The 14,305-nt window shown below is 45.9% G+C and overlaps 1 protein-coding gene across 2 annotated transcripts in view; it reads right to left on the minus strand.

Moving 5' to 3' along the window:
* The window catches only part of KCNQ4 (potassium voltage-gated channel subfamily Q member 4), an 821,604-nt gene that overhangs the window by 319,962 nt on the left and 487,337 nt on the right, over positions 1-14,305 (minus strand). For both annotated transcript variants that reach the window (XM_085648482.1, XM_085648483.1), the window contains exon 2: positions 10,049-10,139. In XM_085648482.1, the coding sequence (XP_085504608.1) occupies positions 10,049-10,139 (91 nt within the window). The remainder of the gene's footprint in view (positions 1-10,048; positions 10,140-14,305) is intronic.

The following is a 14,305-nucleotide window of genomic DNA, read 5'->3' on the forward strand; positions in this document are numbered from 1 at the left end:
ATTGAGCATCTAGCATGATACTCACTGTCCTTTTCGTGTCACTCTTGGGCTACGATTGTTTATATCCTGATAATCAAAGGCATTCTTCTGTATGAATAGACCTAAACTAGGCAATATTTAATTTGCAGATGATCCCCAGGCGAAGGCCAAGGGCCGTTTTGGGATTTGTGAAACAAACTCACCCGAGACATTGCATTCTGGGAATTGAAGTCCTTAAAAAAGGGATGTGATAAATTATAATATTGTGATGTTACAACAATATTAAAAAATACCGAAACCAACGGAAGAAGTGTGTTTCATTGAACTACATATTGAAAAGTTGAAACCTTTGGGAAGGACTTCTTCTTCAGTGCCCGGAGGACATACTCCATGTATATGGGGATGCAACCTAATTGATATTCATTACACTCTGTTCCGAGAGTGATACCCTGGAGCACGGAACACCCTTACAACTCTTCTACACCAGTGGCTGTGCAAATTCTGATTCCTGTATACTGAAAGTAATTTTATCCCCACCACTATCCAACACTTTCCCTACTGTTGCACTCTCTGGAGTGGCAATAGTAATTGTAACCCCTCCGCTATCCAACACTTTCCCTACTGTTGCAATCCCAGGAGTGGGAATAGTAAATTATCCCCCCCCCCCCGCTATTCAGCACTTTCCCTTCTGTTTTACCTGCTGGAGTGGGAATAGTAAATTATTCCCCTCCGCTATCCAACACTTTCCCTACTCTTGCACTCGCTGGAGTGGGAATAGTAATTTTATCCCCTCCGCTATCCAACACTTTTCCTACTATTGAACTTGCTGGAGTAGGAATATTAATTTTATCCCCTCCGCTATCCAAAACTTCCCTACTGTTGCACTCGCTGGAGTGGGAATAGTAATTTTTACCCCTAGCTATCCAACACTTTCTCTACTGTTGCACTCCCTGGAGTGGGAACAGTAAATTATTCCCCTCCGCTATCCAACACTTTCCTTATTGTTGCACTCCCTGGAGTGGGAATAGGAATTTTTACCCCTACGCTATCCAATACTTTACTTACTGTTGCACTCCCTGAAGTGGGAATAGTAAATTATTCCCCTCGCTATCCGACACTTTCCCTATTGTTGCACTCTCTGGAGTGGAAATAGTAAATTTTACCCCTACGCTACCCAACACTTTCCCTACTGTTGCACTTCCTTGAGGGGAATTAGTAATTTTATCCCCTTCGCTATCCAACATTTGCGCTACTGTTGCAGTTAATGAAGTGTCAAATGAAATTGTAAAAAAATATAAATATTTTAATATTTTAATTTAGTCTATATATAAAACGAATTTGGTTGCGCGTGCTGCATCTCATTTTGCGATGCAGCGCGCGCAAAGGAATTCGTTTTATTTATTTAAATGTGTGTATACCTCCGTTCATCCATATTCCGGTGTTTACATTTCCCCAATCTGCCCCTCCCCGTCCCACCTCACTGCCCCACCGAACTCCCTCCACGGACCGCTACTGGCTGGGCCACAGATTTATATGAACAGGGATCACTGTCTACCTATCTATTGCAGCCATTGAACAAAGACATGGCAACACACCTGGGACTGAGATTTGGTTTACTCTCGGAAGATTAAAAGGGATACAAGTAGACTATGTAGACTGTGTGAGGCTGATGTTGAATCACTAGTGCATATTACTTGTATCTGCAAACCGCTTCTTCCATATAAGGAGATACTGGTTGCGCCCTCTACTGCAAACACTAAGGGGTCTATTATGATGTAGGGCGGATCCCCACCGCCCGCATGGCAGTGGTGATCTGCCCTACATCATACCCCACCCGCCACCCATTTCCCCCCCACCATATTAGTATGGCGGGGGGGACCCCGGCGGATGGAGAGACCGTCCGCCGTTTTTCCGCCGGTCGACCGGGTGGAAAAGGGTCTGGATATGGTGGCAATGTCTGCTAGACACCGCCATCCATATTAGCATGGGAGCGGGAAGCAGCCTTTCCCTGGCGGCATTGCTGCCATGGAAAGGCATGCAGATTTTGCTTTCGGGGGCCCGTTGCGGGCCCCCAGGGTATTGGGGGTGTGAGGGTGCACATGGGGGGTACCTATGGTAACCCCCTACATTGGCATGGACAAGGTGGGAGGCACCACACGGTGCCTGTCACCTTGTGCATGCCAATGAACAACGTGCATTCCCAGCATTGTGGTGGGAGGGGGTGTGAGCACCGCCCGCCACAATGCTGGGAATAGAGGATGCCACCACCACGATAGCGGTGGCACCCTGATTGCAGATGCGGGACCGTCGCACCACTGGCGGCCGGTCCCAGCATCGCTAGGGTGGCGGGCGGACTAAAGTCCGCCCGCCATTCTCATAGGCCCCTAGGTATACGCACGTGCAATGAAGCAATACTTTGCTCCTTTGCTTCTTTTTGCACTTTTATATAGCGCAAACTCGACCCAAAGGAATCAGAGCGCTTTACATGACCACCAGTTGCGTTGCAGGTGGACACATTCATTTTAGGCACAGGGAGATTAAGTGATTTGCCCAGTATCACAGGGTGCTTGAGCCTTCTGCCAAACTCGAACCTGGCTCCCCAACCTCAAAGCTTACCACTCTGGCTGTTAAGCCACATCCTCTTTCGAAGACTCCGCTCAGCTATAAGCATGCTTTGTGAATTTTTTCAGGATAGCGACTCAAATGCTGCTAGCAGTCACAGAAGATCGCCAAGGAACGACCTAAAATAACAGCAGTCAAGCATTGCTCGGTGGATAAACATTGCGAGTCAGCAGCACAATAAACTTTGTCTAAATACTGTGACTGCACGGACCTCTAGCCCCTTTCCATCACTAGCGGATTCTATCACATTTGGGGCTCCAACTGGGAGCAGCGCTGGTTGAGCGACTAATTATGGTGAGCTGCTAGTACATTGCACTTCACAAACCTAGAGGGACACCGAAGAAACGAGTCATTGCATTGAACGCTCAGACCTTTAGTACTATTGAGACCCTAACGGGGAGCATCGCTGGCAGAGAAAATAAACAGGGCGAGCTATGAGCATAACACAGTTTATAAGCTCAGAGTGACCCCGGATCAATGACTTTTCATAGCAAACACTCAGACGTTTATTTTATATACTGTGCGTCCTAACAGGGAGCATCTCTAGTTAATAGTCCAAAGAGGGGCACCGGATATGTAGGGGTAAACCAGGAATAGACATTTAAGACATAAATGGAGCCTTTCGCAGCAATATCCACAACTACTGCCGAAAACTGCTTTTGGTGTCTACAGTGTAAGGGACGTAATTTTATTAATTATTCAGTTTTTTGTCAAGATTGTAATGATTTTAAATAATGGTACATTACATTCTTTCAATCTTTGTTATCACTTCACAGATACTGAAGAGAGGCATGCTTTTGACTTTGTACAGTCCCTGCATTTACACATATGCATGCACTGTAAAAATGCCAGATGTGTTGGTCTTGTAATGATGACATTCAAAGCGTTGATCTTTAAACATGGTTTATTACAATATTCCAACACACATGAAATCAGCTCAGTGTGGTGAACCGGGAGGAGCGTCCGGTCACAGAGGTCATCAGCTGTCTGGCAACATTCCAAGACGCTCAGCTGATGACAGAAGGCAGAGGGGGTAAGGGAAGAGAGGAGGGACAAAAAGGAGAGAGAGAATGCAACACATCTTCCTCTTTACAGAAAGGAAAGGAAAACAGAAGGCATAGTTAATTACATACAAAATCACTGAGTTTTCTTGGTGGAACAACAAGTCGTCCCAATCTGGTTCTTTGGGGTACGTAACCATCATTGATTGTCAAACGCCCATCAGAGCGCATGGAGGAAGCCCGCTGAGTGACTTGGTAATGACCAACATCTTCATCATCCTCCCAGTAATCCCACATCTTTCCCTTTAAACCATAGGGAGCATGACTGCAATGTGTATCATTAGATTCTTGTCTGTCATCGGAACAAGGAAACGAGGGACTACCAGGTTTGCATGCAGATATCCTAGAGAAGTGCCACACTCTACCATCACTCAATAAGGCTGAATTGCAAAACACCTTGTTTACAGTGAGGAGTTTGGACAACTTGTTGTGCCCTTTGGTTGTTAACCCATTTCTTTTTGACACGTACGGCATCACCCACACGTAAATGTACAGGTTTGCAGCCATGTCTTTTGTCATTGCGAGCTTTGCACTCTCCTTGTGTTTTTTCTAAACGGTGTCTCACTTGGTAGGGTAACCAATCAACTCTTTTGGTAGCAGATAACCAACCCACATTGTCCTTTGTCATGGGAGTTCTCCCTCTCAGAAGTTCAAATGGGCTGTGACCTGTGCCGTTGCATGGTGTAATGCGGTATGCCCACAATGCTTTGAACATTTCATTCTTCCACACCAAGTTGTTGTTGTTGGCTAGCTGGATAATGGTTTTCATAACCCTGTTGAAGCGTTCTATGGCGCCATTACCAGCAGGGTGATATACAGATGTGGTCTTGGGGGTAATTTTGTGACTATTTAAGTAGGTAACAAATAAATCTGAGGTGAATTGGGGGCCATTGTCACTGACAATACATTTGGGCAAACCCTCCCTAATGAATACCTCATCAAGAAATTTCACTATGCTGTGAGCATCCGTTTTGTCTACAAACCCAATTTCTGGCCATTTAGAGAAATGGTCAATTAGTACAATGGCAAAAACTTGCTCCTTTGCATGCGTGGGTTCGTATCCCATCCTCGTCGCCATGTTTGTAATGATGACATTCAAAACGTTTATCTTTAAACGTGGTAGTATAATATTCCAACACAGATGAAATCAGGTCAGTGGGGTGAACTGGGAGGAGCGTCCGGTCATAGCGGTCATCAGCTGTCGTCTGGCAACATTCCAGAACGCTCAGCTGATGACAGAAGGGAGAGGGGGTAAGGGAAGACAGGAGGGACAAAAAGGTGTGAGAGAACGCAACATGTCTGTCCCAGTATTTATACAAATAACCATTTAAATATAACTATTTTGTTTTATTTCTTTTATAGTGCGACTCATCCAAATCCAGGGTGTCAGGAGTGCTATTTATCACACTACACATTATACCTTGACAATAAATCATATATATGTAAATCAATGTGGAGGATGTGTTACATAAGACAGTGAGGGTTACAAGGTGTAGGAGTCACAAGTCTTTAATCGCTCACTGTGCAATATTAGAAGGAGTTCAATTTAAGGATCTCCATGTTAAAAGCAGTAATTGACTTACCTATCTACATATAATAAAAATCTATTATCTGTGTGTCACATTATGTGCTTTGAAGGTGACATAATAACCCTCTATGCTACTTTGATTCAAAACTGGGACTAGATAAAACACAGATCTCTCAAGCAAGTGCATTAACCTCCAGAGTTATCTTAACATTATTATTACTCCCTGAGATCCACTGAGCACACAAAGATCTATGCAGCAGGTGCCTTGAACTCATACGATATTTTAAAATGCAGACTTTGCAACCAATTAAGCAGAACAGATTCGTTGAGGCCTTTCTGCTTGTTGCCAATTTCTTTGTGGTAGAGTTTTAAAAAATAAATGTGTAAATTGAGGCACAGATTTTGTGTTAGGGTACTGTCACTTTTTGGGCACAACTCCGATACAAAATCTCATTTGTTAAATATTGTAATGCACTCAAATGTACTCATGATAGATCTGCTAAACATAAGTGTGAGGTCTTAAGAGCTGATGCCATTTCTTGTGAAGTTGTCTCCATTGATGTCGGGTTGTGATGCGACTTCCTGTGATGCCACAAACGATGTCAATCAATCAATCAGCATTTGTGTAGCGTAGCACTGTCACCCCTAGGGGTATCTGGGTGCTGTGGGTGTGACGTCTCGCCAAAACGCCAGGGCAAGATTAACGACCATAGAGTCCAAACTACATTCTGCCCTCCCGGCACATCACCATCAACACCGCACCAGGTGACGCTTCCATAGCGACACCTGGACTTCATGGCAGACTAGTCAACACGCATACTCGGCTCCTGCCTACATGCACATGCCTGCCATAAGTGTGAATATGTGTGACAACACGGGATGCCGACCCCCCCCCCCGGTACACATATCACTGTCATATATATGTACTTAATTATATAACCACATAGCTGTGGGCAATTTAACAGAATGCACACAGAAATAATGGAGCACTGTTAATGGTGATAAAGTTGGAGACAAGATTTTTGGAGACAAAGTATGTCACTATTGGTTAAGCATTATCGCTATTAAGATTACTTGACACCCCATTGATTCTGTATCCCCGTTTTCTTAAGCTTTTTGATGCATATGTGTCATTATACATTTTATCGTCAATGTGATACAATGTAATGACATTGTACTTTTTACTTTTTCTGAAAATCAATAAAAATAATCCAACAATAAAAAGGAAGGCAGGCTTACTGGCTTTGTTCATTGATATATAGTTTGGGGCACTCTGCATGCCTGCAGCAAGCAGTGCCAGTGGGATAAGTGGTCTGTGTCAGTGAGAGAAGTAGTTGGTGTACCCTAAAAAAAGTGGGTATCTGTGTGTATACATGTATTACCTACTGGCGGTTGTCTGTAGGTAGTTATAGGTAGAAACTAGTTTCCATAGGAAAAGCGTTTTTTGATTTGCTAATGGCTTTGGTGTCGTTTGACGAATCTTCGCGAAATTCTCCAAAACAAAAGTCTATCCAGGTCAGCTCCTATCCTGAACGTTTGGGGGTGAGTCATCAAGCGGGGGCTGAGAAAAAAGGGGGATCCCAAAACCCATTTTTTGTGTGTTAATTTCCATAGGAAATTTTTCAGACAGGCTACAGTCTGAACTGCTGAACGGAATTACACCAAATTAGGAAAAAAGGTAGTGCTTTTTTCAGAAAGCAACCTTTTTTTTAGATGGTGTAAATCCATTCAGTAGTTGCTGAGAAATTCATAAAATAAGAGTAAAAAAATCAATTTCCCATAGGAAACTTTATGCAAGGCTACAGTCCGAACTGCTGAATGGAATTACCCCCAATTTGGCAAAAAGGTAATGCTTGGTTCAGAAAGCGACCTTTTTTTAAAATGGTGTAAATCCGTTCAGCAGTTGCTGAGAAATTCAAAAAATTAAAGTTTCGATATCTATGGCCGCGTGGATTCAGAAATCCTCCCGACCACGAGCTTTATTCTAATTGGCTGTCAACACTCCAAACCAGGAAGTGTTGGCAGTCATCGAACCGAGTCACAAGAAAACATAGAATTAAGAATGAAAAACAAGAAAAGAGGGCAGGGTAAAAACACCCTGACCCCTAGGCCTGCTTAGGGGGTCCCACAAGGACCCCCAGGCCAAAAAAAAGCTTTTTTGTCTTTTTAAATCGGCCGAATTCGTGCTGGGTGCAAAAATCCGGACCGAAAATATAAGCCCGCGCTTCATTTTCAAAAAGCCCCTGGGTGGGCCAGGTCCCGGGGGCACTAATAAATGATGTTGCGGGGGCCCGCGGGGGCACGCGCAGCCCCGGGGACCACCACCTCCCCGGGGCTTATTAAATGAAATGCGGGGGGCAAGCAGCCCCCCCGTAGCCCTGGGGACCGCCACCTCCCAGGGGCTTTCAAAAGAAATGTGTGGGGTTCCCAACCCCCCACGCTGCTCCGGGGACCGCCACCTCCCCAGAACATTTATCTAAATTGGCTGGGGTGCCTCGCGGGCCCCTCCCAGCCCCGGGGACCGCCACCTCCCCGGGTCTAAAAAAAAATAATTAGTGTGGGGGGCTCAAGCCCCCCCACACTGCCCCGGGGACCACCACCTCCCCGGGACACTTAATATTGAAATATGGGGGTCCGTAGCAGACCCCTGTGGACCACCACCTCCCCGGGGCTTCACACATGTTGGGAGGGGGGCCGCGCGGGCTCCTACTGCAGCCCTCGATGGCCCTGGGGACCGCCTCCTTCCTGGGGTTAAAAAAGAATAATTAGTGTGGGGGGCTCAAGCCCTCCCACACTGCCCTGAGGACCACCACCTCCCCAGGGCACTTAATATTGAAATATTGGGGTCCGTAGCCGACCCCCGGGGACCACCACCTCCCCGGGGCTTCACACATGTTGGGAAGGGGGCTGCGCGGCCCCCCTCCCGGAGCCCTCAATGGCCCTGGGGACCACCACCCCCCAGGGCCGCCTCCTGCAGTATCCCGGGGTGCCCACCCCCGAAACACTGCTGTTTGCTATGACAGGGCGGGAGCCGTGCGGCTCCCACCCTGTCATAGCAAACACTGGTTTCGATTTTGTAAGCGAGAGCAGGTTTCCTGCTCTCGCTTACAAAATCCAAACCAGATTGCTTTTCCACAAGGGGAGCTGCATGTTAGCTCGTGTGGAAAAGCAATGCCAGCTCCCGCAGGAGGCGGGGAGCCGGGAGGGACTGTGGGGGCATTGGGGCTCCCCCACGGTCCCCAACAGAGTGGCCAGGCCCCGGGGGATGGGGTCCCCGGGGCTAGAAGTGGCCCGGGAGGGGGGCTGTATGGGTTAATGAGTGGATGTGTGTGTACACCTAGGAATCAGTCAGTGCGTATTTAGTAACTGGTATTGGTGTGTCTATTGTTTTAAAAATGGGAGTCTGTATTTTAGAGTGGGTGTATCAAAGGTTATATTAGGGTGTGAGGAGGTACATCAGATTTTCACATGGATGATGTCATCAGTGATGTCATTTGAGATGTCATCAGTGATGTCATCAGTGATGTCACTGACCATGTCATGAATGATGTAATATGTGACGTCATCAGCAGTGCATTGCGGGGGCGCGAGTTATAGTTAGCTGAACTAACTATAACGGCCGAATTTCTTTGGTTTTGTACGAGTGAAATGTCTAACTAACTATAACGTGCCTGAAACCTATTTTATATATATCCAGTTCAACTGCTTTCTTTATCAGCTCCTCCTCGACTAAAGCAGGTGCGGACCACAAAGTAAGTGCTTTAGGTATTTATTTTGCATCGGCCATACCGCGCTTTGGTCCAGCCGGACCTTGATCACATGACAACGCCTCTGATTTTTTACAACCTTTTTAAAGTGACTTGTGCTCATTGCCATTGGCGGTAGCTAATAGACATAGAGGACATACTGTTTTGTAAAGTTTTTTGTGTAATACAATACAGTACTTATTCCTGTAGTGTTAAAATCACACCCGCATTATTAAATATTTTTCTAGATCATGATTTGAAATGTTAAATACATATGACTTATCAATGGGGATCAATATTTTAAAGTCCATTTACATATACACATGAGTGTTAAATGAATCAGTGCATGAGACATTAAAACAGTACTAAATATTAAATACCATAAAAAATATGTATATAATTCTCATATTTTGAATTTCAATGTTTAGAATAGTTTAAATACATAAATAAATATTCATTTAAAAATTCTTTTAAATTATTTTTAAGGAAGCCTAGTATGGTAATATGAACATATATATATATATATATATATACACACGTGTGTGTTTTATTTTTTTTATGACCTAAGAATGGCATCTAAGGTTGAGGTGGGACCCTGGATGTGTTGCCTACTGTACTTGGTTGGTAGACGGTTTAAGAAGGTTATTAAGAGCAGAACATGAGAAGCTGAACCTGTGCTCTGGAGGTGTCGGCAGAAAGAACCCTAGGCAAGGGACCAGCTGCAGTGAATTAGGAAGGGAGCATGTTAAATTTAACAAAACTCCTCTTTCGATCTTCTGTTGGACTGCCAAGATTGGATTATTGCATGAGCTGCACCACAGCCGCTCTAAAATTTCATTACTACTTTTTTGCCATTGGATAATACAGTTTGAATATTAACATTTAAAAATATTTACCATTTAGTTTATTTGTGTAAGAAATTAAACTGTTCTTTCACCCGATCACCAAAGAGGCAGCAGCCTTGCTTGCATAATGGTACATGGTAATCTCCATTTCCGCACACATCTCAGAATACTGTGCACAAAGACACTGCATTGCCGCTAACCAAACAAAAATAATTAGAGGGAACGTTGGTGGGCGGTAATGAACATGAGTTAAGGGCTCCTCCTTACCAGTATTAAGAGTCCCTCGTTGGCCAGGTGCTGATGCTCTGGGATGGTGGAGAAGACGGACAGCACCAAGCAGCTGAAGACCAAGATGAATCTGAGGAGGAAAAGAAGAAGGGGAGGTTAGGAGAAGGCAGTTTGTGGAATACTCAGTGTCCAAGGTGACCTTATATCAGATTTTTCCAAATTGAAATACCCTGGTATTCTGCCACCAAATGATTATTTTCTCCTGCCTGACTAGTCTCTGAAGTAAGCTGGAGTTAAGGGGTAACACCAAAACTATATTCAATTACCTTTAACACCCCGCAGTTATGTGGACCCTCTCGATGTGACCAGACTGGCATTATATTGTGTTGCTACTGAGAAACTTGTAGGTAGCAACATGCAACTATGAGGTCACATACAAGACTCGTCATAGAAGCCATGTCAGTGACATAGCAGTAGGACTAAAGGGGGTTGCTCCTCATGGAGCAGGTGATACTGGTACATTCTCTGCCCATTCTGACCAGTCCCTAGCGACATGATGGTACACTGACTTGACATGTGTTGTGGATACAAAGGATGCTGCAAGGTGGGGTGGTTGAGATACGAGGATATATTCTGGATACAGATAGGAGCGGACTCTTCTCTTGGCCGGCTCAAGACAAAACAGTTGTTAGGGCCAACCGCCTCCCCACATTTGAAAGCCCTCCCACATTCTAACACTCTATTCTTCTCCAGCCCTCGAGGCGCATAGGCGTCCCCGAGGTAAACAGGGCACATGTCCACCTCACTGAGGGCGTGAAGGGCGTGAGCCCAACATAACACATCCCTTTGAAATCATGAGGGGAAGGCCTCCCGGAAGCAAGATGGTACCTTCTTGGTTGAGAGAGTGGGTAACTAGAGGTGGTACTCCGTTTCCTGAGCTGACGAATGATGTGGTTTCAAAGGGAAGAATTGCTGAAGGTGACTGAGTCAAAATCAGGTCTGGTTCCACTGTTAAGGGGCTTTCCAAACTTAAAGGTCCTTACAAGGTTTTGCGCGTGTTTGAATTCTATGTCATTCTGGAGAATGGTGATTGCTGGAATTGGCGCAGAGTTGCTTTATATCAAAGGGGAGGTGACTGTGTGGTAAAGGAGGAGAGGAGGTGTGGTGCTTACATGTTCATGGAAGATGTGGAGTTTGGCGCCTGTGGTCAAAGAGACCAGGCTCCTGCTGTGCCAGGTGAAGCTGCGCTGCCCATGGGCTGTACTGAGAAAGGTGCTACTGTCTGGGAAAGTGTGTGGAGAAGTGTGGTTCAATTGTTAGAGCGGCAGACCCTGATGCAGAGGTCTGGCCCGGGACCAGGGTTCAATTCCAGCCTTGGCGGGTCATGGCGGGTCTTGGGCTCATAATTCCTCTGACCTGATTTCTCGCCTCGGTGCCTATTCTAATCATGGGTCCCACGCTGCAACTCTGGGCAATAGCTTGCTTAATCTCCACAATGGCCCCAACAGCGCTGGGATGCCTGGCTTCACCCTGAGGATGCCCAGGAGTGGACATTTCACAGGGAAAAACCAGGAAGGGTTCCCTAGCGGTATGAGTACAGCGCCGGGAAACCCCGAAATGGGGTAGCTGTGCACTATATAAGTACAAACACACAATCTGATAGTGGTGCAACCACCCCGGATGTCAGAGTTCGTAGACCACCAGTGAATTTAAAGGACTCTGGGGGTGATTACGGTGGCGGGCAGACTCGAGTCTGCCCGCCATTGTATTGGTGCCTGGGACCACCCACCTGTAAGACGCCACTCTCGCAGCACGCATTATGATGCGACCGCCACCGTTGCGGTCGCATCATGCTAGGGTAACATTGTGAGTCGCCACTCTCGCAGCACGCATTATGATGCGACCGCCACCGTGGCGGTCGCATCATGCTAGGTTAACATTGTGGTGGGTGCTGCTGGCTGCAGCACCTGCCGCAATGCTAAAACAGCATGTTGTGCATTTCCCTGCACTACGTGGCAGACACCATGCACCACCACTTCCCCCCAAAACAAGGGGGGCCTGCAACGGGACCCTGAAACCAATCCCGCCAGCCTTTCCATGGCGGTTTCACTGTCATGGAAAGGCTGGCTACAGCCAGCATTGTGATTTGGTGGACGGTGCCTGCTAGGCACCGCCACCATATTACAGATGCTGACCACTCTGCCAGGCAGTCAGTACAATTGCCTCTCGTGAAAGCGTGGTGGGTGGTCTTTGCGACCACTGCAGTCCCCCCACCATTGTAATTTGGCGGGCGGAAAATTGCTGTCAGATGGCGGAGGGCCCACGAGCGCACGGCTGGCAGTGGCGGGCCTTCCGCGTTTGTTATCCCCCCCTATGGTTCTTAAACTATGCATCTACCCTTTGTAGGGCAGGCTTATTTTGTGTATTGTTGCTCCATGAAATTTGCTTTTAATTTCATCTTTATATTTACACCTGTTTTGTTCATCTCACCATATTCTTTATTTTCCTTTCTCTTTTGTATTCCTGGATATCCTTCCTTGCTTTCTCTTACTTTCCTTTGTTCTTCTTTTGGTTCACAGTTTTTGTTTTTAAACGAAAGGGGGGGTGTTATGTTGGGCTCACGCCCTTCACGCCCTCGGTTTGGTGGACACGTGCCCAAGGTTAGAAAACACTACACATATAGAGACGTGTGGTTTTGATGCAACCTGGAAACCAGGAGACGCTGCACACAGTACTACAGGGAAAATGAAATGGTGTGCCTTTGGTGTTTTGGGCACCTGCTCTGCCTTAGCCCATCAGCCCCAAAATGCTGATTTACTTCATCATGATTCTTAAGGCTAAAACACCAATCCATACCTATGAACCTGTGGATATTATGATGTCATAGGGAAACATAATGGAGACATAAAGTGGTTTTGGTGCTGTGAGAGAGAATACTATGGAGTGGCCTAGCTTTCACTAGTGCAAGCAGGTTCAGTAGCACCGGGGCCCTGAATGCGAGGGGTCCATTACACCTCAATTGTAGCTGTTTCACTACAAAACCACGTAAATGGAAAGCCCATTTTCAAGTTTGCATAAAGGCCCGTGACACCTTTGCTATGCCTGATGCTATTATTAATTCTATCGGTTTCTACTGGTGTGTGGTAATGTAAGTCGTTTTCCCTCTTGTTCTTTCTTTTCCATATCTCCTGCCCGCTATAGTGCTTTGATGCAGTCTAAAGGCGGCACCAAGCGCCATATATACTGAGGTTAGCAGGTCTGTACAATGAAAGCAGCTAATAGTCACTTGAAGCAAAGTTACACTAAAGTGACCTGTGCCCGGTGTTAGGAGAGCATTCTGAGCAGTTGTGAAGCACCCACGGTGGCAGGGGCTCAAGGGCCGTTCAACAGGTCAGAGTCAGAATTTGTTTAGGGCCTAGGGGACACCAAGTCTAGTTAGGTTAATTCGGCTCCACTACCAGCATTGCACAACATTTTAGTGGATGCTACCTTAGAAAAACAAAATGTTGTAACTACAATACTAGTCTAAGCTTGTTCAGCTCCAGCCATTGGTCCTGTCACCAAACTTCCCCAACCCAAGGCCGCAGCATGAATAATGTGCGCCTGTGCCAGTAATGGTTTCTGCACAGTCTCAGCCCATTTCTGATTTATCTGTCTGGTCATCAGTTTGCGCACATGCCCTCTGTTGTGATAGGCACAATGCTCACACTACACTTTTCGAGTTAGTGAACATATTTTGAAGTTGTTCCTAACTGAAAATATGGGGGAAACTGTGTCTTGCTTTTTTTTATCATAATCTCAGTTTAAAAAAAAGCTTTATTAAATGTGTACTAACTAATACAAAAATGTAATCTGCACTTCTACACTGACCACATCAGAGGGCTGTGATTATGCACATAAATGAGAGATAAGTGATTGCACCGAGGTGCGCAAGTTAATTAAGCGCATGAACACTTTGCCCTTAAAGACACTGAAGGAGGCGGGAGGTGGAACATATGAAGGAAGTCTGTTCCATGGTGCGACTGTGCGCGACTTAAAATAGTGCTTCAAACCCTTTTCTTCCAGTTATAGTGAGGATTACAATTCCTTCTTTGATGTTCTATGGTCAAATGCGCTCTCATTCATCTCGGGACACCCCATTTATACACCCCCCCATACAAGCCCAAGCATCCCCGCAGTCTCTTAGCTGTGCACACTCACCATGCACGTCAGAGCCTCGCAAAGTTTGCAATTATTGGTCTACATATGGCTTATGGAGTTATCAGCTTTTCCTATGACTATGCACTCATGTAGTTT

The sequence above is a fragment of the Triturus cristatus genome, chromosome 3_2 (genome assembly GCF_964204655.1).
Source record: "Triturus cristatus chromosome 3_2, aTriCri1.1, whole genome shotgun sequence".
NCBI lineage: Eukaryota > Metazoa > Chordata > Amphibia > Caudata > Salamandridae > Triturus > Triturus cristatus.